The sequence below is a fragment of the Lichenostomus cassidix genome, chromosome 7 (genome assembly GCF_008360975.1).
Source record: "Lichenostomus cassidix isolate B80296 chromosome 7, HeHo_3.0, whole genome shotgun sequence".
Taxonomy (NCBI): Eukaryota; Metazoa; Chordata; class Aves; order Passeriformes; family Meliphagidae; genus Lichenostomus; species Lichenostomus cassidix.
Window position 1 is genome coordinate 9,689,760 of NC_139488.1, and position 22,700 is coordinate 9,712,459.

Below are 22,700 nucleotides of genomic sequence, written 5' to 3' on the forward strand. Positions count from 1 at the left end.
GTGCATGAAAAATGGTAATTTAGATTTTTGCTTTTCACCTGAGGTTAATTCAAAGCATCAAATTTTTTTCAATTCGGTTACAAATACAGAATGTTTAGCCTTTCAGTACCTTGAACAAGTATTGAAGATAAATAATGAGTACAGCAAATGCACCGCAAGTGGTCCAGCTAACCAGAGCAAGAGATATCATCCCACAGAGTCTTCTGGGTGTAATCAACTTATCTTTTTGAAGGACAGTAGGTCTGCAAAAAGGAAAAAAACATGAAACGCCTGTTATACTTCTTCCCAGACGTCAACTTCTGCTTGCTTTCAAGCCCAGATGTCTAAAATCATGTATAAATTTAATCTGCCCAGAATTCAATCTTGCCCAAGCATTCACACAGAAGCAAACAAAAAAAACCTGTCAGGGTCAAAGTCATCTACAAGAGCATAATTATATAGCATCACATTGTTTTACCTTATCAGAGTTAACCATAATGAAGAGAAGAGTCTCAGAGATGTAGAGAAAAATACTCCACTCCAGTAGGCAATGCCTGTCCCAAAAAGAAATAGAATCAGGGACACAAGGGGGAACCATGCATCCTGACTACTCAGTACAGCAGCATCCACCTCTGGTAGTGACAGTGATTCCCATATCTCTCTAAACCAGTTAAACCTGCCAAAAACATGAAAGCAGTATTATTTATCACTTCCAATTGCTGTTACAGTAAGATACCTAACAACTATTTCTTCTATTACAGTCTTTCAAACAAAGTAACAGTTGTGTTCACAGTGACTACAGATAAAATAACATTCCTCTCCAGCAATAGTTTTACTGAAACTTGTTTTGGAAATTGCTTTAAAAAATAAATGATGCAAACTCACCCCTGCAGAAACACAACAATGCTTATAAGAGGTTCTACTTTGTAGGGCTTTGCTGTCCTAACTAGTTCAAGGGAGAAGTCTGAACACTGCCCTAGAATCAAGAACAGAGAGCATCTATAGTTACTATTGTGTCTATGAACTTTAACAAAGACCATTCACAACAAAAAATAAATTCAGACAATGGTAAGTTTACTTGAAAACAAGATAACCATGTCTTGTAACAGTACTGCAAGGCTGCATGCTTCACCACCAACACCCTTCTCCACTGGGTCACTCACATTAGGTAGTATGTCACAAGAGCTTCTAGAGACATTATGGAGATTGTTCAAAACACCCTCTGAATTTTAATAAAAATGCATTTTGTCTGAACACATGGCTCAAAGCTATTATGCAAATCTCACCTTTGTGCAAGAAATAGTGTCTTCCGCACATTAGCAATGTATTTTAAACTTTTATATGTATTTTTAAGTAGACTTCTGTTAATTCTGAACTACTGTGCAACACCAATATTTCACAAACAAGGTACTGCAAAGTAAAAAAAATAAAGAAATGCTCTGCTACAACACAACACTGAAGAACTACCAGCAAAGAAAAACTAAAACTGAAGAGTACAGATCCAAGTATTTCCATAAGATGAATAATACTTATCTTGAAAAATTCACAACTAGCTAGTCTTTCACCAGTAAACTGGTTAATTTCTCTAATAGCACTTGTGACAGAAAAAATTGATTTCTAGAAACCTACCTGTTGATCTCAATGTACTCAATTGTCCTCCATAAGTAAGAAGAATATTAGAAACAATATAGACTGGAAAAGCACCAGCATGGAACCTTACTATCTGAAAGACAAGAATAAAGGGATGAATTCATTTCTATCTATAAAAATGTATTAAAAAAACACATACCAAATATTATCATGAAGCCAGAATGATAATGTGATTAGAAAATCTTTCTTAAAAGATCCAGTTTCTCATTTTGATGTGTAAGTATATAATAACCTCCAATAGCAATTAATGTTATAGATGGAAAATACCAGAAGCTCTCATAAACAGCTAATGAAACAGGTTTGGATAAATGATCAAATTAGAAACAAATGGGGTTTTTTTCCAGTCAAGACAAGTATGGAAAAAATAAAAGTAAAGTAAGTTTAAAACAATTTAAAGGCCACTTTCCAAGCAAAATCTGCATATAGTTATATATGCTTTTAGGCAAAGAATTTTTGGAAGCAGTTACATGTATGTATTAATTGGCTTCCACTCTCCCAAGTCACAATTAATATACCAATAGCCTGTGAATTCTCATAAAATAATGACAAAATAAAAAAATCTTTGCTCTAAATGCATACATTCAAGTAGAGAACCTTGCCAGTAATATTCCAGCACTACACTTAGGTGCTTGCAAATTAATTACTTTTTAGATCCAGAGAACTGCAGATGGCCAGCCTATTTTTACTGATCCCTATGTCGAAATGTATTCTTCATTGATAACCAAAGCAGATTTGTTGAAAGGTAGCATATGGACCTACTTAGACTTTTTCTTCCAACTTAATTGAGGCCAAATGTATTTTAAAGTTTTAACACTACTGACTCATCAGGCAAGAAAGTTAAAATGACCTACAGTGTCAGCCCTGTATGGATATTGAGCTCACCACAAAGCCACATGCTCCACATTTACAGCAGCTCTTTAGAGCTAGAGAGCTTTTCTACTCCTCTAAGAACCAGGGCCTGACATTTATCCAGGCAGGATGCCTTGCCAAGGGACAAGGTTGCAGAATGATCATTGAATAGTGCTCCTCTTGGCATGAAGAAGGAATATGAAGTGCCAGAGTAAGGAAGGGAGGAAGTAAAAATTTCTATAGATGCTACTGACATAAAAAAACCAATTTAGTGTTATGTTTTCTTACTTGCCCAAGAACCTGTAGAAGTGATGTCTTCAGAATTACCTTGAAAAAAAAGAAGTCGTAAGTACAAAATACTTTAGTTTTTAAGATGCAAACTTAATTGACTACAGCAATCCCACAACTAAAATGCACACCACTTTACTACTGATTTTTTAAAAGCAAATGGTGTAAAGTTTTGCTTAGAGTTGAACTTTAATACTAATCCAGCTGTTGCAAAATACCTGTAACACACACACTGTTTCAAAAAGGCCAAACAGCTCACCTTCAGATTTGTTCAGTATTTATTTAGATTAAGTAACTATGTTTTAAAAGACTAAATTACACAAAAATTATCCAGCAATGCAAATTCGCTGTAAAATAAATGTGTATTACTCACTTCATACTGACAGTCTGGGGAAGAGTAGATGTTTAGCTCTGGAAGGCTGCTGTCATTGTGAGGCTGAGCAATGTGCAGCTTGGCAGAAATCTCAGTAAGAGATGGAACCCTGAAACAGCAACTTACATGGTCATTGTTTTCCTCAAAATCAAGAAGAAAGACCAAACATGCCTTAGTCTTCAACAAGTGCACACAAAGCAGATCTAGCACACCAAGTGTCACCGCAAGCTGTGAGGCAAATGGTGTAAGGAACTTGTTTATCCTGTCACAAAGGACTACACAACGTCCTCAGTTCACTCTCCTCTGAACTACCACGGGACACTGTACTGATGAAGGCAGACAAGTTCAGGGAACACACTGCCTCACAGGGCATGCAAATATGCTGAGTGCCAAGAATGGGAAAGACAGATTCTCAAGAATACAATTCAGTTTCCTGCAAGTATTATGCTGCTGGAAAACACAGGGGGTTGGAAACGGTGAGGTATCCTTAAGACTTCAAAAATAAACTAGAAATACAGTTTCCCAACCATCTAAAATAGTCAACAGTCAGGTTGTTTAACTTCATTAGTGAGATGTATTTCAAGCTGCATCATTTGATTTTGTCAGGACTATGCTGCTGAAGTGAACATAGGGCTGCCGTATGATCCAAACCCCGGATTTCAGGAAGAATCCAGCATCCAGAGCAGCCACTGTTCTTCACTCATGAGGGGGTCAATCATTATCCTGAGAATTTCAGACCAGCACATCTGACTTCTTTTTTGAGAAAATTAGTGAGAACCCTTAAGCGAACAGTTAGTAGGTATCCTTATTCTAGGAAAAGTCAAAACAACTTTGTCAACAAGGACAGGAAGGTAAATGAGGAAAAGACACAGAAGCCAATCACATAAGACTGGAGAAACTGTCTCACGTCAGAAATATTACAATAGGATGCAACTATTCTTCAAAAAACATATCAAGAAGTTATTAATTGTTCAGGTCCTTACTTTGCTACAATTACTGAGTCTTCATGTGACCAGGGGATATGAAGTCTGTAAACACTAGGTTTTCTTTCTGAAATGGAACAGCATAAAAATATGAACTTCATTAAGAACAAGATGTGCCAACTGTCTCTAAAAACTACAGGGACTGTAAAACAAAGGTGGCACACAGATCACTACACAGCATCACTGGGGTTGCAGTTACATTGCAGTGCAGATCGGAGCAGTTAGCAGTAAACAAAAATGACATTTTTTAACTTAGGCTGTTACAGGACAAGACAGTGAGACATCAATGTTTAAAGGAAGAACAGTTACAAGAAAAGTTCTGCTTTTTAATAGGAAACTGAAACCTTAATTTAATGAAATCCATCACTTTCTTTTTTTGAAATAGAGTCCTTTAGCAACCCATCCTGTTTAAGTTTATGTAGCTCAACATTCAAATTTGAGTCCTATTATCAGGAACTAGAAATCCTAGCCAAAGGTGCTTTTCTTGAGAAACACTTTCAACATAAGGCAGAATCCTCCTCGAAATTCAACTTCCCTTTGCTGGGAAGCAAGAAAAACAAACATTAGAGGACTAATTCCTCATTTTTGTTAAGCTATCCTTCTTAAAGTGGGAAGTAAGAGATATTAAGCAGACACATTTGAACAGATTATAACAGTATTACCTAAACTCCACTGCATGAGAGGACTTTTGTTTCTCCAAATTTTCAAGAATTTGTTTCATAAATTTATACTTTAAAAGACTTCTATTTACCTTTGAGTGACTGGCACTGGCTCTCTATATAAATTTTGAAAGCTTGATATATCTAGAACACAAAAAATAGAAGTCACTCACTTTTCTCCAAACAGTGGTTACATTACCTTAAAAAATTAGGTAGCATTCTTACTTGGTTGAAGTGCTGGAGTTGTACACTGTAAAGTAATCCAGTTGAATTTAATAGAATTTTGCTTGAAGAAAGCCCTGTAAAGGATGCAATATTTTCACTTATTAGATAAAATCATCTGAGAACTCACCACATTTTCAGATTTTTTTTTTCCCAGGAGAATTACATACTTTCATATCTGTTAGTTTAAACCCCCACATTTCTTATTTATCTGTTACTAACAAAAGCAGGGTTAGCTCTAGTGAAAACCAACCCCCAAAACCTCCTGACCTGACATTTTTAGGCAAATTTATTATCCAAAGTTTAGTTATGTTAGTTTTTCATTTTTTCCAAAAGCAATATGCTCTACTTACCAAATGAAAAAAGGCGTGTTACAGGGAGCTGTACTGTTCTGGAATCCTCTTTGAAGAATTCACAGCCCAAAGTATACTGCAATTCAGCATATTAAAAACAGATCTAAACTGAGCACAAGACTAGAAAGCCTTTGTACTTGCCAAATTACATTTCCCAAGTGATCTCTCCTCTGTCTTTGCTTACCCTGAACGTTGTGCATTACCAATTTCCCTGCACAATGCCTCTGTCACAACGATCTGAAGGTACACTCAGAGAAGAACATTACACTCACTTGTGCTGCAAATAATTTCTTGGATCATGGACTGTGATACCACAGACTCAGAGACTGTATTTGTGTCACAGAAAGCAATGTCAGATCTGATTAGACTGGCAATTCCAATTCAGTATTCTGTCATTTCCAGGACTAACTGGATAGCAGTGCCAGACCCAGCTGGGTAATACACTAAGTCTGCAAATGTTCCTCTTACTGGAATCCTGAGAGCCCTTGATGCGAAGAAATCCAACTCATTGGTGAGATTCAGAACAATTAAATTCTGCACAACTCTACTACATCATTTGTGGTCTAAGAGCTTGCAGAGTTATCTGACCTATGCTCCCCAGAATCCAGATGTGGTGCCTTCAATTAGCTATATTCTTTGCTAACTTGGGCAAGATAAATGACTGTTCAAAGGTATAAACATTCAGGAACACAAACACAGTATTAGGACTTCCATTAGAATCTCCAACAAGAATTCCAAGAACTGATTTGAGGACTGCTGCTTTGTACATGTTCCAAGTGCTACTCATGCCTTGTGTTTGGTATTTTATCAAAATGTTTTCTGAGCTTAGAGAAGATAACAAAAGCTACCTTCAAACCACATTACAGTGTGGGTCTACGCTTTCTCAATGTAACCCAGCACATATTTAATATACTTCCTTTTCCTGCTGTCATAGCACCTGAAAGTTACAAACACACTAAGCAAGCAATTACTATATGTCATTTTTTTTTACCTTATTGCCAGCTGCAGGTGGTACCTGAATGACAATATGGGACAAAGAAGGATAGTCCTGAAGTTTCAGCACTACAACCTTAAAAAGGAAAGGAAAAGAGAAAAAGAAAAAAAGAAAAAGAAAAGCCATTACTGAACATAGCCCTTCGCTTGCCCCTTGCCAGTTCCCAGTTGTCCACCTCTTGTACCCTCTTCCTCTGGAATACAAGTGCATGTTCCAATGCTCAGAACAGAACAGCTCCTTCCCCCACAACTTGCAACTTCCCCCTGAAGCACCTCTCCCTCCCACAAGTTATGTACACACTTACCTTGGTGGTTGGAAGTAACTCAGCTCTCCAGGATAGATCAGCAGCTTCCAGGCTGTAAAAATTCATGCACATTAAAGGATGAGCGTATTCATTATGCAGACCCAGCATTATGGCAACAGATTAATATACCAGCTTCTCTCTCTCTCTCTGGATTAACATTTTAAATTGAGAAGAAATTTGGGTGTGCTGCTACCACAGTAATTTATCAAACTACAGTAATTTCAGATAGTGTAAATCTTGTTTGCAAAACCAAGCCAAGCAAAGCTCCAAATTTTTCAGACACAAAACATGTAGCACTTATTAGCTGGGCAACTTCACACACAAAATGGAAAGCCTTCATGAGCTGAAACAACACTGGCATTGAATTATCATGCAGTTTTATTAGCATTTTTTAAACATCAAAAGCACAAATTTTTTCTATGGAAATACCTAAAATATACCATATAAATCAAAATTTTTGTTAGCTGTTAAAGAGTTTGCAGTAGTTCTAAAATGGTGTCTATTTATATTGAGTTAGGACACTGAATTGCAAGACATCAATTCAGTCACTTCAAGTTTTGATTTTCTGACTACCAGGATACAGCTGTTTCTCTAAATAGTGTTCACGACCTCAGGACACCATCCACAGCAAACCCACTACTATTAGATGAGGTTTAAGTAGCAGTCCTGAACTAGGCTAACCTGCACTTGATGGTGATCAAAGGTTATACAAAAAGAGTAACAGCTAACTTGTTGGATCAGGAGAAAGTAATTATGACATCTGGCTATCTGCTGGAAGAAAGACTCTGTGCACCTCAGTGATCCCAGAACAGACAAATACTATGCTAGTTCAGTTTTGCCTGGAAGCTTTCCCTAATTTGATGGGTTGATTGAATTCACTCTGAGTTTACTTAACAAATGTAAGCAAGGACAGTGTTTTAAATCCATTTTGCAATGACTGTCATAACAAATAACTACTAAACCACCCACACTTCTAAATATTTTTCAGATGACAGTAGAAATTTTGAAATAAGGAAAAAAAATAAGAGATGCTTTAATCCACTCTTCTGAAGGCTCTGAGTGGCATTAGATGTCTTTTGTCACAGGATTCTAAAGAAACCAAATCATAAGAGTGGTTTGGGTTGAAAGGGACATTAAAAATCATCTCGTTCCAACAGCCCTGCCACGGGCAGGGACACCCTCTACTAGAGCAGGTTACTCAGAATCCCATCCATCCTGGCCTTGAACATCTCCAGGGATGGAGCATCCACAGCCTCTCTGGGTGAGCTGCTCCAGTGCCTCACCATCCTCCCAGTGAACAACTTCCTAACATCTAATCTAAACCTGCCCTGGCAGTTTAAAGCCATCACCCCTTGTCCTGTCACCACATGCCCTTGTGGAAAGTCCCTCTCCAGCTATTTTGTAGGCAGCGCACTCCTGACTGAACTCCACTGGGACATGGAGCTGCTGATCCCAACTCCTGGGTGTGACCATTCAACCAGACACCAGTGCCATCCAGGGGCTACAACCCACCCAACCCAGGAATCCAGCAGGTAGTGTCCACAAATGAGCAACAGAAACAACTCCTCACTGCTATGAAGGTAAAAAATACAGCTTAATGAAGAAGAATTTCACCTATTTTGAGAAAAGCTATTCTCTCCTGTTTTCCTGGTGATACAGAAAGCATGAATTATTTACAGTAACAACTTTACTTCCCAATTCCTTCCTAGTGAGGATAATTTATATGCTTTAAATTCAAACACAGTCTCACAAAACCCATTTGAATAAAGAACAGGGACTGTTTATACTCACCACATCGATGAATTAGTGCTCATGCAGCCATAAATCCAGCTACTTGTGTCCTGTAAAGTCAATGCCGTAAAATAGTGCATTATCTATGTGAGATTGCATTTATAAATATATTTAAAATACCAATTCTTTACACCATACAATGCAGGAATTAAAACTGATGATAATTAAAAGACTGATAATCCTGCATAACCCTGCAATTACAATTGCAAGGATGGAAAGGTGAAGTGAATGGTGGAGGTTTCTAGGAACCATTTAAAATATCTTCAATTTGCCACCCTTTCCAGTTATGAATAAACATGAGGTTAAGCAAACAAGCTTTCATCATTTCTTTTTAGAAAATATCTGTCTTCCATATCATGTTTAATCTCCTCTAACTAAAAGAAACATCTCAAGGTACTCTTTTAAGAAGCAGAAAAATACTTGAGATATTTAATGTTCTACTGCTCTGACCCTTGAGAATTTAAGTGTTCTGAAGTGATAGCACCATGGTGCAACTCTCAGACATTGTTTTGTACCTCCCTCGTCTTCTAGTCCTGTCTTTCATACATTATGACAAAGGCAAAAGTTATCCTATCAAAGCACAACTAAGATCACAACACACATGTAAACACAAAAGGTGCCACTGAGAAGGACAACTAGGAAAGCACTGAGAACAGACAATTGTTTCTCGCAAAGGTGGTATGAATGTCATCTTTGGCAAGGTAAGGAGTGGCAATAGGCACAGGAAGGATAGAACAGGAAAGCATCTCAGTTTTCTTGCCACTAATGTAAAATACGTGCTTCTGAAAAGTGTATTTATCCATCTTCAGTTTGCCAAGAGATTAAGTTCATTCTTGTACAAAAAGCTGAAAAAATATTTGGCTGAATGTATTTGAGCTAAAAATACAAGAAACACACATGATGGTGTCCCCTCTCAATAGGAGACAACTGAGATGGTGCTGTTTTCTCATCTGTCTTCCATTCACTTTCCCTTAGTAAAAGATCTCTGTAGCCTTTCAGGCTCACTTAAGTTTTATTGTGGGAAAGCAAGCCTATAAACTGCTTCCCCAAATTAGAAGTATGGCAAAAACATAGCAGCACTAAAAACAACTTCTTCCTTCAAAACCATCAAGACAGAACTGCACTAAATTAAAGGACAAAGTAATGTAGAGGTAAGAGTCAAAAAGGAAACATTTGAGGTTCAGGTGGCATTGAAGGTTTCAGATCTTGAACACTGTGACATGCTAAAACGGGTAGTGCATCTGACATGCATTAGGCTGTGATTGTAAATGGATGGCAGCAATTTCAACAGCTGTTCATTAACTGTCTTAAAATTGCAGCAAATGGAAATGAAAAAAATACATCTTTATAAACAAACTCCAGATATTAAAGAAACATTTTCTCACCAACATACTATTTTCACAGTAAACATGACTGTATGATTTTCTGTGGCTTGCAAGAGGAAATGTGAAATATTTTCCATCAGAATCCTTAAAAAACAAAAGAGCTCATTAGTAAAAAAAAAAAAAAAGCACAAATTCCGTCCAACAACACAAAGCAAACAAAAATAAAAACACAAACATACAAACACAATGGGGGAAAAATACTTACATTGTAAACTGAATAAGTCCATTTTGAGGCTTTGACTGTAATCCACATGAAAGTTCCTAAAAATAAATATTTTTATATGCCATACTGCAGGAACAATTATCTTTATATCCAAAATATTATATTTTATTTAGCACCAAGGTCTTATCTCCTATCTATAAACAGATGTAAACTTTATGTGCTTTAATCAACACTGAGGATTGCTACTGCTTGCAATTACATGCAACAGTTATTATCAGTTACACAGGAAACAATAAAGCCCTGGGATCTTGTTACTGAATACTAATGACAAAATAAAAACCCCATGGGTCTTGAAACAAAAATCTAAAGGCAATAAAACAAATAAACCAAATTATACTAATGTAATTACAGGGTGACTGATTAATGATGAGGCAACATTAGAAACAGCCCAAATCTTTGTTCCTGTCAGCCTTTTAAGAAAGCTAATACAGAAACTTGAGCAGATGCATGTCAGCAATGAAGTGGGTAAAACGCACAAGAAAACAGGAGCAGTATAAAGATATGGCTGGGGAAAAAGAGTAAGACAATAATGAAAAGATCAGAGTACAAACAATGCCAATTGTCATGCAAGGAGGTTGTATCTTTCTTCAATGTAACTAGAGTTCATCAGAGAAATTCAGCCAAGTGTCAAGAGGTTACCACAAATAGGAAGATACAAACATGAAATCAAATTTAAACCAATTTTTCCTTATTGCTACCAAAACCAAACAAAAGCAGATTGTTTAGATCTATAATGTATATATTGTTTTAGTTTGCTTGAAGGAGGACAAAGTATATTTGAAAACTTTGTTGGTGAGAAGATTAACCAACAAAGGAGTTAACCTTTGTTAATCCTCATTAACAAAGGAGTATCACTGAATACTATTCAAAAGAAAACTGCTACACACCTGTGAGTTCTGTAAAAGCTTCAGGATTTTCCTCAAACATCTTGGCAGGGTGTCTCACAAAGTGGTGATTCAGTACAGACATTCTCTTCTTTGGATCCTCAGTTATCTAAAACAAAAGCACATTTTTAAATTTTTACCAATGTTTGTGATTTAAGATCATCACATGATCACAGCTAGCAATGCAGTTTTGTGGGTGAAAGGCAGGAGAGATTGTTAAAAGTCACTGTACCCTTTCTATTCTAAATTCAATATTCTGAAGACATAAAGCACCATCAATAGTCAATCACTGTAATACAGAAAGTCTATGTTACAAAGCATAGCCAAAACTTTCAGGAGTTTTACATTCTCACCTACTCTTACCACAAGGAAACCACTCCATTAAACTTTCTTTATCAACACACACGCATTCTTCCTGAAATGACGCTTAGGCCAGAGCTTAGAAAAAATTCTTTTAAGTTTACTAATCCAAGTTCACATATGCAGCTTGCTACATCTCTGACTATTTCAAGCATCCAAATAGCTGTGTAGCTACCCTAAGATTCACTTTTGTTTGGGGTTGGGATTTTTTATTTGTTTGATCAGTTTAGTTTTGTTTTTTCTAAGTAAACCTTCCAGGACTAATTTTTGTCTATTCCACTTTCCAAAAGTGTAGCCTTTACAACTGATTTCTGCCAAGTTTTACCCTCCAGCATAGTCAGTAAACTACAGAACAACTGTACCCCTCTTTTTGTCTCTCTAAATTACACATTAAAATACGTACACATGAAAAACTAGAGAAGTCTGTCCTGAGAAGCCTCAAAAGGAACATCTGAAATCCTTCCTCTTCCATGCGGTGGGCTCTGCTCTTATGTACACATTGAGAAGTCACATTCACAGCTTCAGAGCTAACAAAATTTGTTTATCCTGGTGCAAGGTCAAATGAACCTGCTGCTTTATGGCAGAAACGTTCAGCCCACAGCCCAGCTACAAAGCATCAAGCAGTCAATAATGAAAACTGAACTAACACCTTGTAATTTCTGACACTTTGGTCAAATAACACAAAGCCACAGGATTTTTCAGTAACTGGTACAAAATGGAAACAATTTTCTCAGCGTGCCTTAGAATAATCAAAAAGGAGTTTACTGTATAATAGGGGGATATTTCTCCTGATTAAGCTTTCTGGGATGGAAGAAGAAAGTGTTATGGGTAAATATACAGAGATCCCATATACAGACCTGCTTTGTGTTTTCATCTATGAGGTCAAATAAAGCTCTAATGGTAGCCAGGATCAGCTCTTTGCACCTAAAAGACAAAATAAGTAAAATTAAAACTAGAAAGAAAAGATCCAGGGTGATAAAACTGGTCAGAAGAGACTTCACCATAATATTAAACTGAAGTTAAATTATGGTAGAAAGTGATAACAGTAGAGAACAGAGCCATGCACAGTCAGGCAATTAACCTTTGTTCCATTATCTTACCACACTATGGAGAGATGGTCAGTTGAGGCCCAAGCTCTAGGAACAGCTGAGCTCTGTTCGGGTGAAGAAAAAGGTTAAGCTTTTGTTAGTACTCAACAGTCTAAAATTATATGGAAACCTTTCCCCTCCTTATTGAAACATATTTGCACAATTACTAAAAAGAACAGCCTTTATCTTAAGATAAAGGGCTTAGGGTACAACAGAATGACTTCTTCAGTCACAAATCTTGCAAGCACTGAAGCACTTGCAAGATGGAAATTATAAAACAAAATAACCAAATTATCTGTGTTAGATAGCAGAGACTAATGGTGATAGGGCATAATGGAGTGAAGGAAACTTACAAAAACTTTCTTCAAAGACTGTTTCTATGACTAATCTTACTATTTTAATAACTGATCCTGGCACAGGAGAATAGCAGCATGCCAATGAAAGCTGTTGTTGAGAAACCAAGTGCGTCCTCAACAGAAAGAGCCATCAGAACACCATGAAGAAAGAACTGGACAGTCTGAAGTTATTCATTTCTTTAAGTGCATTTCATGTATTACATTTTAGGGACTAACAATACCACAAACGCCTCCCATAAATGGAGCTCATCAACCTATTGCTCAACATGACTCAAATAAACTATGAACTATTAATGCATCACACTCGGGAAGAAAAAGCCCAAATTGAACAGTAACAACCACAACACAGCCTCCAAAATTACATAAAAATCAGAAAGAACTGGTACCACTACTCATGGAATCTCATGCAAAACTCTGGTCACCAACACTCAAGAGAAATGAAAGTAGAGCAGATGCAGAGAAGGGTTACTAGGACAAAGGGAATGCAGAGTTAATCCTCTTAGCCTTGCAGGATCTGAGCTGTGCCTATTTATAGACAGCTTTCTGTACAACACACAGGGAGGTAAACACCAAGGGAATGACAGCTCTTTCATGTAACATTTCAAGCAGATGTCAGAAGAAAGGCATTAACAAACTGGCTTGTGCAGTAAATGGAAGTTGGAAATTACAAATTTTCCCCCTCCTTTTGAGTATTTTCCAGCTTCTCCATGTAGGGAACAGGTTGATGGAGAGGGGATGGAACAACAAACCTAAATGCTTCCTGATGACTCTTGATTAATTTTTAAAAGATAGATGCCTGAAAAAGCAGAAAACTGGACTTGATGATCCTCTACATCCTGTTCCTAAATTCTTAGAAAAACCACAAATAGAAAAAGAAGGTGTCAAGCCAGAGCTCTCTTTTATAATCAAACACTCTATTTCTACTCTGCACATCTGCCAGTCTCCATATACACATCTCTTGCAAAAACACAGGGAAATAAAAGCTGAGTTCTGGAACTGAAGAAGTGCAAGCAGGTGGTAAGAAGAAACAGTATCAAGTGGTAGATGATTCCAATCAGTGTTACACATACTCCTCACTTATACTACAACTATTTATGATTTTATAACCATACACTATCTATTTAGTGTTTTCACATGTAGTATTGTCACATTTATTTACACTATGTTGCACATACAGGCACTGACACATGCATTACATAAATAACTATCTAACATAGTTCCATGCAAAACCAAAAAAACAATTTGCTTTTTTACCACAACAGATAAGGCACTGTCATGTTGACTCAATCTTGGTAGAAAAGCCAGTCCTGAACGAACTTGGTAATCTCTGAATCCTCCCGCCACAGAAAGGGTAGTTAAATTTCTTAAATCTTGGGCCTTTAGAATCCAATGATTGTTTACAGCTGTATAAAAATCTATAAAATATATTAAAATCAATCACAATTTTCCCACAAGCCTATTTGATATACATAAAAAAGCTATATAAACATTAACTATAAGTTTCTGTAAGGCCCCCTAGAGACATCTCAGCTCTGATTATCACTTTTGATTCATGTAAGAGAGAAAAATGATTGTTTTAACCCCAAGGAGGAAGCAGTTAGGAAAGACAGATACACTTTTTGTATCAGCTGAGCACATAGATTGTTAGAGTAGCAAACCATAGGACAGCCACAGATTTTTTTGAAGTCCAGAAACAGTCAGTAAGGAAGCACTGCACTGAAATCAATTGTAGGATAGAGAATTAATACAAGCACAATAAATCAAATCCAGCAGCTAAAGATAATCCATTCCTCTTGGGTGTCACAGAGAATAATGAAAATTAATGTCTGTTCCCTTTCCTTCACCAATTCCCTCAGTATCTACATGTAGCAGCACAATTATCACTAAACACATATTTAATCAGTATAGTTTAATCAAATCTAGCTTTTTCAAGAAGCATATAGTACATGAGTAATGACTATACTTTATTTTTATGCCAGAGTTATTTACTTGAGGAGAAAATATGATCTTTTTTGTAAATATTTAAATTTTGTAATTATATCTATATTTATATTCTCACCTCTACAACCTTTGGGTATGGAAAACATTAAATTTAGCACCTTCTACAGAACTAATGCTACTTCATTTCATAAAGATAAAAGTCATTACAGAGGTCAAGTTTTAAAAGAGGAGAAAAAAAGGAAGAAAATACGTCATTCACTGAAAAGCTTACAAATTTAGTAACATGCCCTGCAACTTATTAAAATTACAAATCATTGAGAGCTCCAGGCCTTGCACAGAAACTCAAGTCCACATAATCCATTTTATATGACACTTGACTTTGAGAATCTTGGTGCTCTCAAACAACTACCTGAGTAACACAGGAACAGATTAATTACAGTAAATAAAGCAGCACATTTTGCTGGTGATTTGCAAGAATCTCATCACTAAAGCCTGAGAGGATCAATAAAGAAATATACCGTAATTAGACAACTGCAATACTTACCAGTAAGATATTTGTCTAAAGGCATTACAGGTGCAATGTGAGGTGTGGCTTGTGTAATGAGCAGGTTTATAAGTTCAGGCTTAAAATTCTTCAGAGTGAGCAACGCTCTTGCAACAAGACCACCCATGGAATGCCCAACTATTGCAACACTGCTCGGTGCAAATTCCTGATCCTTAAGCAAAGAGCAAGCAGACACATCAGAGATAGATCTGACACTGAACTATGCTTATCAGCTGTAGATTTCCCCCTTCCCCCAAATTAACTTGCAGCCTTTCAAGGATAACATTAACTAGCATCAGCTTTACAAGTTTACAAACTGAATATAAATTTAGTTGCTATCTCAAAAAGTATGCTTAATATGAAGTGTCCAGCTCAAAGGGAAATACAGTATAGCCTGTAATACAGTATAGCTTAATAAACTTAAGCTTATTTTAATTTCTGAGACTTCTAGGAATGGAGGATATCAAAGAACTTTCCCAGAGAAAATTGAATGTAAGGCAATATTATATTAGTATTTTAGTAATCTACAGAAAGCTTATGTCTCTACTAGAAAAAGGCATCCATTGTTCATGGAAGTATTTCTTTAGAAACACAACACAGAACCTCACCAAAGCTCTGGAATTGTCACAAGTACTAAAAATCTGTTAAAGAGAAGCAATTCTCTATTGCACTATTATCAACTCAAATACCTACAAGCATTATAAAGTCTCCCTAACTTACTCATCACTCCTCAGTTTTGCAGCAGAAAAGGCAGCCCAGAATTCCATTCCCAAATGGAAATACATTACTCAGCATATGCCACGACTTACCCTGTACAACTTAAGAATTACTTTTATGCATTCATGCACAAACTTGGTCTGTCGTTGAAGGCTACCACCATACAATGCAACCAACTCCTCATTAAAGTTGACACTGAAGAAATCAAAATGATACTTGAAGTCAACATCTTCTGCTTTTCTAAGTGCAATGGAGCCAAGAGAACGCACTAGAACAAGAAACCACATCAATTAGAAGAGTCCAACAGTCACTGCTTAGTACCATCTTTAGCAGAAAAACCCACAAATACATAATCGATTAAGAAACAAATACATTAAATCCATTGTGCATCTCAAGCCATTTATAAAAGACATTCAAAACCAAACCATCTCTTTTCAGCTTACTGCTGACTACAGAAATATTTTTCGTCAAGAACATAATTTATATAAGGATCAAGGACTATGTTCCTCCACTTTAGGGCTGCTTCTCTCATCTTGTTTGCACCTTCTTATTGCCACCAGGACAAGAAGGCATTCTTGATTGCAACTGTAGAGGAATTCCTACTGCTAGGCTTTTCTGAAACTCCTTTGAAGGCCATCAACTTTAAGACAATATTCCCAAATACAACTAAGTATGGGGGATTGCAAAACCACACCCTAAAGGACACGTCCATCTAAAACCTCCAGTGAGAAAATGTTCCATTTACAAGGCCTTGCTTTCGACCTGTCTTCCCTGTCTAACCCTGGCTACTATTTAATACAGCCTTTTGTGTCCAGAATTGTCCCTGAGTTTCCATGGAGACAATGCAGGAAGGGAACAATAACAGCTGCAAGTGAAAAAGCATGGCAGAAGAAGAAGAAAATAAAAGAGAAAGTCCCAAAATCACCTACAAAAAAATAACTAATAATGGCCAGAAAGGTCTGCCCAAATCCAGCACAAAGGAGCAAGATTCTCCTAGAGTACAACAGCTGGGAGAACTGCAGAACCCTCCTTCTCAGAAAATTTTGCTACAGAAATTAAGGTATGAAATTTCAGAGAAGCTCGTGAAATGGAACAATAATATTTATGAAGTACTTTATCCAAAGAGATATTAACAGCATGATGAAAATTATAAATCTAGTTTGTAGTCAATCATTTCATCAATTCTATCTTTATCTAATAAGCAATAAGACCTTCAAAATGGTTTGAAAATAGCCCAAAAGTATTTAAAAGGTCAAGTATCTTATAATAACTTTATACCTCAGAGATCATGGTAAAAGGAACAAGAATATTGCACAAAACTATCACAAGGCAAATGTGACAGATTTCTAAAGAGAAGTCAGGATCTCAGTTCTCCCAGTCTCAGCTTCATGCCCAATAGCTAAACCAGATCATCTTTTACTCAGAGTCTGAATTTTGTACATTTTACAAAATTCATCTTAGTGCCTGTGAAAGATGATAAATTAACATTTCAAAAGTGCCTGAAACACATTAAAACCTCCTGAAGGTAAGGTTGTGAGTGAGCCTCTTATTTCAAGGGAAAGAAAAAGAGGAAATGGCCTCCAGTTGCACCAGGGGACATTTACATTGGCTCTTAGCAAATGTTTCCTCCCTAAAAAGGTGGTCAGACATTGGAACAGGCTGCCTAAGGTAGTGGTGGAGTTGCCATCTCTGGAGGCCTTTAAAAGCTGTGTAGCTGTGGCACTTAGGGACAATGGCTTAGTGGTGAGCTTGGCAGTGCTGGGTGAATGCTTGCATTCCATGATGTTAAAGGTCCTTTCCAACCTAAATGATTTTTTGAATATAACAAGGCCAGCAAAGGCAACAGCAGCACTTGTCTTCATTCCTCAGCAAATATGAATATATTTTAAACAAGCATGAAAATTGCAATACCTTCTCTGCTCATCTAGGCATCAGAACAAAATTGTGTTATCTCACAATAAATTTGGAACAAAGCATGAATTAATATGAATTAATTTTAACAAAGGTTTTGCAAAATGCACAGATGATGTATTGCCAGTCTCTCTAAATCCATTTCTAAAAGAACATTATTTAAATACTTACTGATCCTAAGCAGCATCTTATAGCCACATCATGTAGTACTTCTACTCACCTAGTTTGTTTGTTCTTCAGATATTTCCTTTTGATTCCTAAAATGCCCTGAAAGTACTGTTCTATTTCCTGCACAGTGATGTACTGCCATGTGTTTAGAGACAGCATTAATTCACAGATTTGCAATATTTGATGCACAATCACAAAAGTCCATATGGCACCTCTCATAATCATTATGTTTGTAATCTTCTTTGGATGCTATTGTGCCTGGAAGACTGTATGGGTTTTCTAAAAGTACTAGTTGGTAAAATATTTTACAATGTTACAAGCTAAGCAAGTACGTTCTCAAAAAAAACCCAAAAAACAACCAAACCCTCTGTAAAGGTTCTTAGAAATCAGATAATTTAATCATCAAGTTTAGTGCTAATATAAGGAAAAATTATCACAGTAAGACATCAGGGTTCAGACTGTGCTGGTTTCCCCCACATAGACACATGTACTTTGCTAAAATCATGAAAGTGTTATTTACTGTTTCAAGGCACATTTTGGAGAACAAAAATAACAGTCTGACAAACCCACACTGGAAGGAATAGCAGGCACCAGAGTAAACACTCGAACATAAAACTTCACGTACCGTTTGCTTTGGTATTCAGAATGAAAAATAAAAATGCCTTAAAACTATTACTTCTTTTCATTTGGATTCCAGAAATGTAAGAGGGAAAACAAAAGATGCTATGTGTAAAGTGGGAAGATGATGTTAAGGAAACAAAACCACCACATAAAGATGTAGGGAATAATGAAACTAGAGGGCAAGCTTAGATGGTGCTTATTTCTATAGCATGTAATTCCTTTACATCACAGAGGACAGATGGTTCGGTTTCTTCTAATCAAATTCAGGTCGTGTTTTATTTGGCATTAACTGCACTAAACATTGTTCATATCAAAACCAACTAGATGTTTGCAATCAAAAGTACAGCAAAAGAGTGCGGTGCTGCCAGAGTACAGCATAAAATGTACTGTTTGTGGCTTTCAAAAGTCTTGCTCCAGATAAATATTGCAGCTTAACAACTCCACTGATTTCAAACAAAAATAATGTATTTTGACTGTCTGAAATGAAACATAGACTAATAAGACCAACCATTATCACTCTGTCCAGTATTATTTCCAACAAAAAACTACCTAATGCATAAATCTGAGAGCTTTTTTTGTAACAAAGCTGTAACTTCACTAAACACTTACCTTGTTTGTAACTGCCAGCATTCCCGGGAAGAAAGAGAACTGGAATTCCTGTCAAGAGGAGATTTTTGTTTTCTTCAGCATAATTCCCTTCCCCATAGAGATAGAGCTCATATGCTGGGTATCGTCTGGCTGTTTTCTTGGGTAATTTTATTTTCTATTGCAAAAGTTAAAAAGAAAAGAAACACCTTGTTTATGGTGTTACAAACAGGAGAATACAGTGGCTATCCAGCCATTTAAATGATCTGGCTTTTGTATGGTTTTAAATTACAGTCTGAAGAATACAGAATGAAAAACTGGGTTTCACTTTAAAAAGAACTAATTAAAAATAGAATACCAAGCAAACTGTTTAAGTAGTTAGTACTATGCAAAATGAATTTACTTACTCTAAATAGTGATTACCTTTAACCAGCTTTGAAACAAACTGCAAATGAATGCAATTATGTATCTATCAAAGCTGCACATTCATAAAGTAAATCCAGCCTCATAATATGGTGGGGAAAGGGAAAAAAAAAAAAAAAGGCATGTCAAACCCCAACCAGTTCTGCCAGGAGAGAAGCTGAGACCACAAACTGGGGCACGTGAGCGATGCTGACTAGTCCTGACACATCAGAACGGTTCTGGAATCCTTTTCAGTGCCACGGATCTCCGATCAAGGATGTGCTACTGCACAGGATACCAAAGCTAACCCTCGACAGCAGCGTGATGTGGGTGACTGTCAGATGACACCTGTTACCTCAGGGTGAATTACAGACGTTGTGTGAATTCCTTTCGATGATTTTTACAGAAGTGCCACCTGCAGTGGGAGTTTAAACAACAGCAGTAACCACCTCAGTACAGCTCACCAGAAAAAACAAACCCAGGGTACTTTGGGGCTTTTTCTGTTTCATCTTCAGAGCTGGTTTTGAGGTCTGACAAACCACCTGATTCTGTAACAACTCGAGGTCTAATGTACATGTCAGTTGTCACCTAAAGACAGCCACATTTCTCATGCTAAAGAAGAAAACAAGTAACCCCCTAACCTACCTCAACTGATTCACAGGATTACAATTCCCAGAGAGAAAAGAACAAGATCGTTTTGAACCTGAGCAGCAGGTGAGGATTAATCTTACACCAGTAAGCCAATCTCTTTGAGTCATATGACACTGTCTTAATTAAATGTATTCTTGTTTACTACTTATTTGGTTTAACTCCTGCATGGAGGTTGGTTGTAGTTTCTAAGTTTCTAAGACACAGCTTTTTAAAATTTTGATGAGTGCGAATACACTCGTTTCAATGTCTGATTAACTGTTACAACAATTGAGAGACAAATAATACAAAATAAATGTAAAAGGGTGTAATTTGTAATTTAAGGAAACACTTTAACAGAATAAGGTGAAAACTAAATTCAGTTTCGCATCAGAAATCCTCTGCAAAATCTCTCTTAATTGCTTCCTTGAAAGAGAAGCATTTTTATTTCAGGTATTGCGTTGTTTTGTCTCAACTGCATCTACCATAAAGGCGATTCAGCTTTAATTCCATGCCCACAACATCCTTCCCTTCCCCTGTTCTCTATCTCTCCTCAGCTAATGACTGTTTTCTTTCACCCTTGGCCTTCAAATTTTTTGTTATATTGGTTATTTGCAAACTATTTTCATAAACTATTTTTATGATGTTTGAGATATGTATATTCTATGAGACATGCATGTGTGTATATTATTTATAGAACTTTAATTCTCTTGATTCATTAACACAATACAGAGTATGAGTTAAATTCTTTCCCTGAGAACAAGAAAATTGAAGCTTCATTCAGGGCTTATGTCTTCAGATCATCCTTTGGTCTTTTCCCTTTCTCCATCATCTTGCCTTTCCAGCTTCACTGACCTCACTCCTTTCTCCCATTCTCATTCCTTTCCAGTGCTCCTTTTGCAAAGGCTTTCAAAATTATGTGGAAAAAACTTCAGCAGTTCCCACTACTAAACTAATAGGGTCATCAAGATGTGCTTATATGACTTCATGACAGATCAAATCATCTGTTCATCTACAGTAACTTCCTGGTTCATTTTCTTTTCAAAAACCTATACAGAACATAAAATTACCATGCTGTTCTTCTTTGGGTCAATGTTGAATACAAAAACCCACAGAACTCATGAGAATTGTGCTGTAAAAATATTGGGGTTTAGGTTGGTTTTTTTTTTGTAAAACACAGTGTTCAAATGGCAATGCGTAACTCCAAAGGAAAAGAGACATTCATGTTCCATGACAGTGGGTTTAAATCCTGAATTCCCAAGACATTGATTATGTAATCAGTTGTAGCAAGCTACAGCAACTTTTGACAATGTCAATGTAAGCTTCATTTTTCACCCTTGTTCCCAAAGAAATTAGGTTTATGTGAATAAGTCCTCATTACTAACTTCTGAATCTCTAGCCAAGTACAGCTTAACAGGACAAGAGCAGGTTAAATTCAAACACTGCAATTTTAAAATTCATGCAAAAAAAGACAACCAATTATTAGACTGACTGTGAGCTAATCCACAATGACAGACACAAAAGAAATTAAATTTCTTGTTTAAATGCTTAAGCAGTTCTTTGTTTTGTAACGTGATACCAATCCGGAAGCAAGGACAGGTACCTCCCTCCTGAAACTCCTACCCTGGATTTCCTACTGAAGGCAGCTCTACACACACACAATAGACACCTCCAGCAACAAAGAGGTATTTAAACCAAGTATAATGCTTTAGCAAACCCAAACGAACTCACAATTTGATCCCCAGCCCAAAGTACTGTTTTGTGCACAGTAAAATTAGTCAGGAAACAGCAATTCCATGAGGCAATACAGCCAGCTGTGACTTGCATCTCCTGCATGAACTACTGCCTACCTTTAAGCCTTGCATCCCTTACCAGCACAAGACCAGCCAAAAGATGCTTGGAGTTTAAGCCCTGACATAATGAATAAATACAAAAGATGTGGTGGCAGACAAGAGTTTCAGGCAGCCACCAATAACATCACACAGATTTTGCCAGTAACTTTCTGTTGGTTGGCTACAGATTGAAGCTGAAGTAGGTTCTGCCTGCCAGGAGATCTGAAAACTTGACGCGCAGTATTTAAGTATTTATAACTGCTTCAACTAATTTGTCCTACAGCACTGACAAAACAATCCCTGTAGCTATACCAAGTTTCTCTTTTGTAGGCTAAGACAACCATATCAAGGTTTGCAAATGAAAGTTAATAGATCCAAAAGTCAACTTTCTGTTTCATCACAAATTTAGACACTAAAGTCTTGCTTATAAATCTTCTTTACTATGCAAGCCAGCTTGCAACCTACATCTGAAGAGTGTTATTTAGAATAATTAATATTTTTTCCAAAATAGATTAGATCTTAGATAATGAAAAATTCATGTTTACAAGTCAACCAATTATGCTTTTAATAAGAGAGAAAATGCTGTAGTAAGAACTACTATGAAAAAGAGA

The 22,700-nt window shown here is 36.7% G+C and overlaps 1 protein-coding gene across 1 annotated transcript in view; it reads right to left on the minus strand.

Annotated features, from left to right (window-relative positions):
• PGAP1 (post-GPI attachment to proteins inositol deacylase 1) overlaps positions 1-22,700 on the minus strand; it is a 34,962-nt gene that overhangs the window by 11,269 nt on the left and 993 nt on the right. The window contains exons 2-23 of the mRNA XM_085066086.1: positions 19,253-19,406; positions 16,036-16,211; positions 15,227-15,398; positions 13,996-14,156; positions 12,398-12,450; positions 12,155-12,221; positions 10,941-11,046; positions 10,036-10,091; positions 9,831-9,914; positions 8,446-8,495; positions 6,655-6,706; positions 6,348-6,425; positions 5,357-5,432; positions 5,007-5,080; positions 4,874-4,925; positions 4,123-4,189; positions 3,140-3,248; positions 2,767-2,805; positions 1,609-1,702; positions 865-955; positions 458-655; positions 110-242 (exon numbers count right to left, since the gene is read on the minus strand). Of these exons, the coding sequence (XP_084922212.1) occupies positions 110-242; positions 458-655; positions 865-955; positions 1,609-1,702; positions 2,767-2,805; positions 3,140-3,248; positions 4,123-4,189; positions 4,874-4,925; positions 5,007-5,080; positions 5,357-5,432; positions 6,348-6,425; positions 6,655-6,706; positions 8,446-8,495; positions 9,831-9,914; positions 10,036-10,091; positions 10,941-11,046; positions 12,155-12,221; positions 12,398-12,450; positions 13,996-14,156; positions 15,227-15,398; positions 16,036-16,211; positions 19,253-19,406 (2,142 nt within the window). The remainder of the gene's footprint in view (positions 1-109; positions 243-457; positions 656-864; positions 956-1,608; positions 1,703-2,766; positions 2,806-3,139; positions 3,249-4,122; positions 4,190-4,873; positions 4,926-5,006; positions 5,081-5,356; positions 5,433-6,347; positions 6,426-6,654; positions 6,707-8,445; positions 8,496-9,830; positions 9,915-10,035; positions 10,092-10,940; positions 11,047-12,154; positions 12,222-12,397; positions 12,451-13,995; positions 14,157-15,226; positions 15,399-16,035; positions 16,212-19,252; positions 19,407-22,700) is intronic.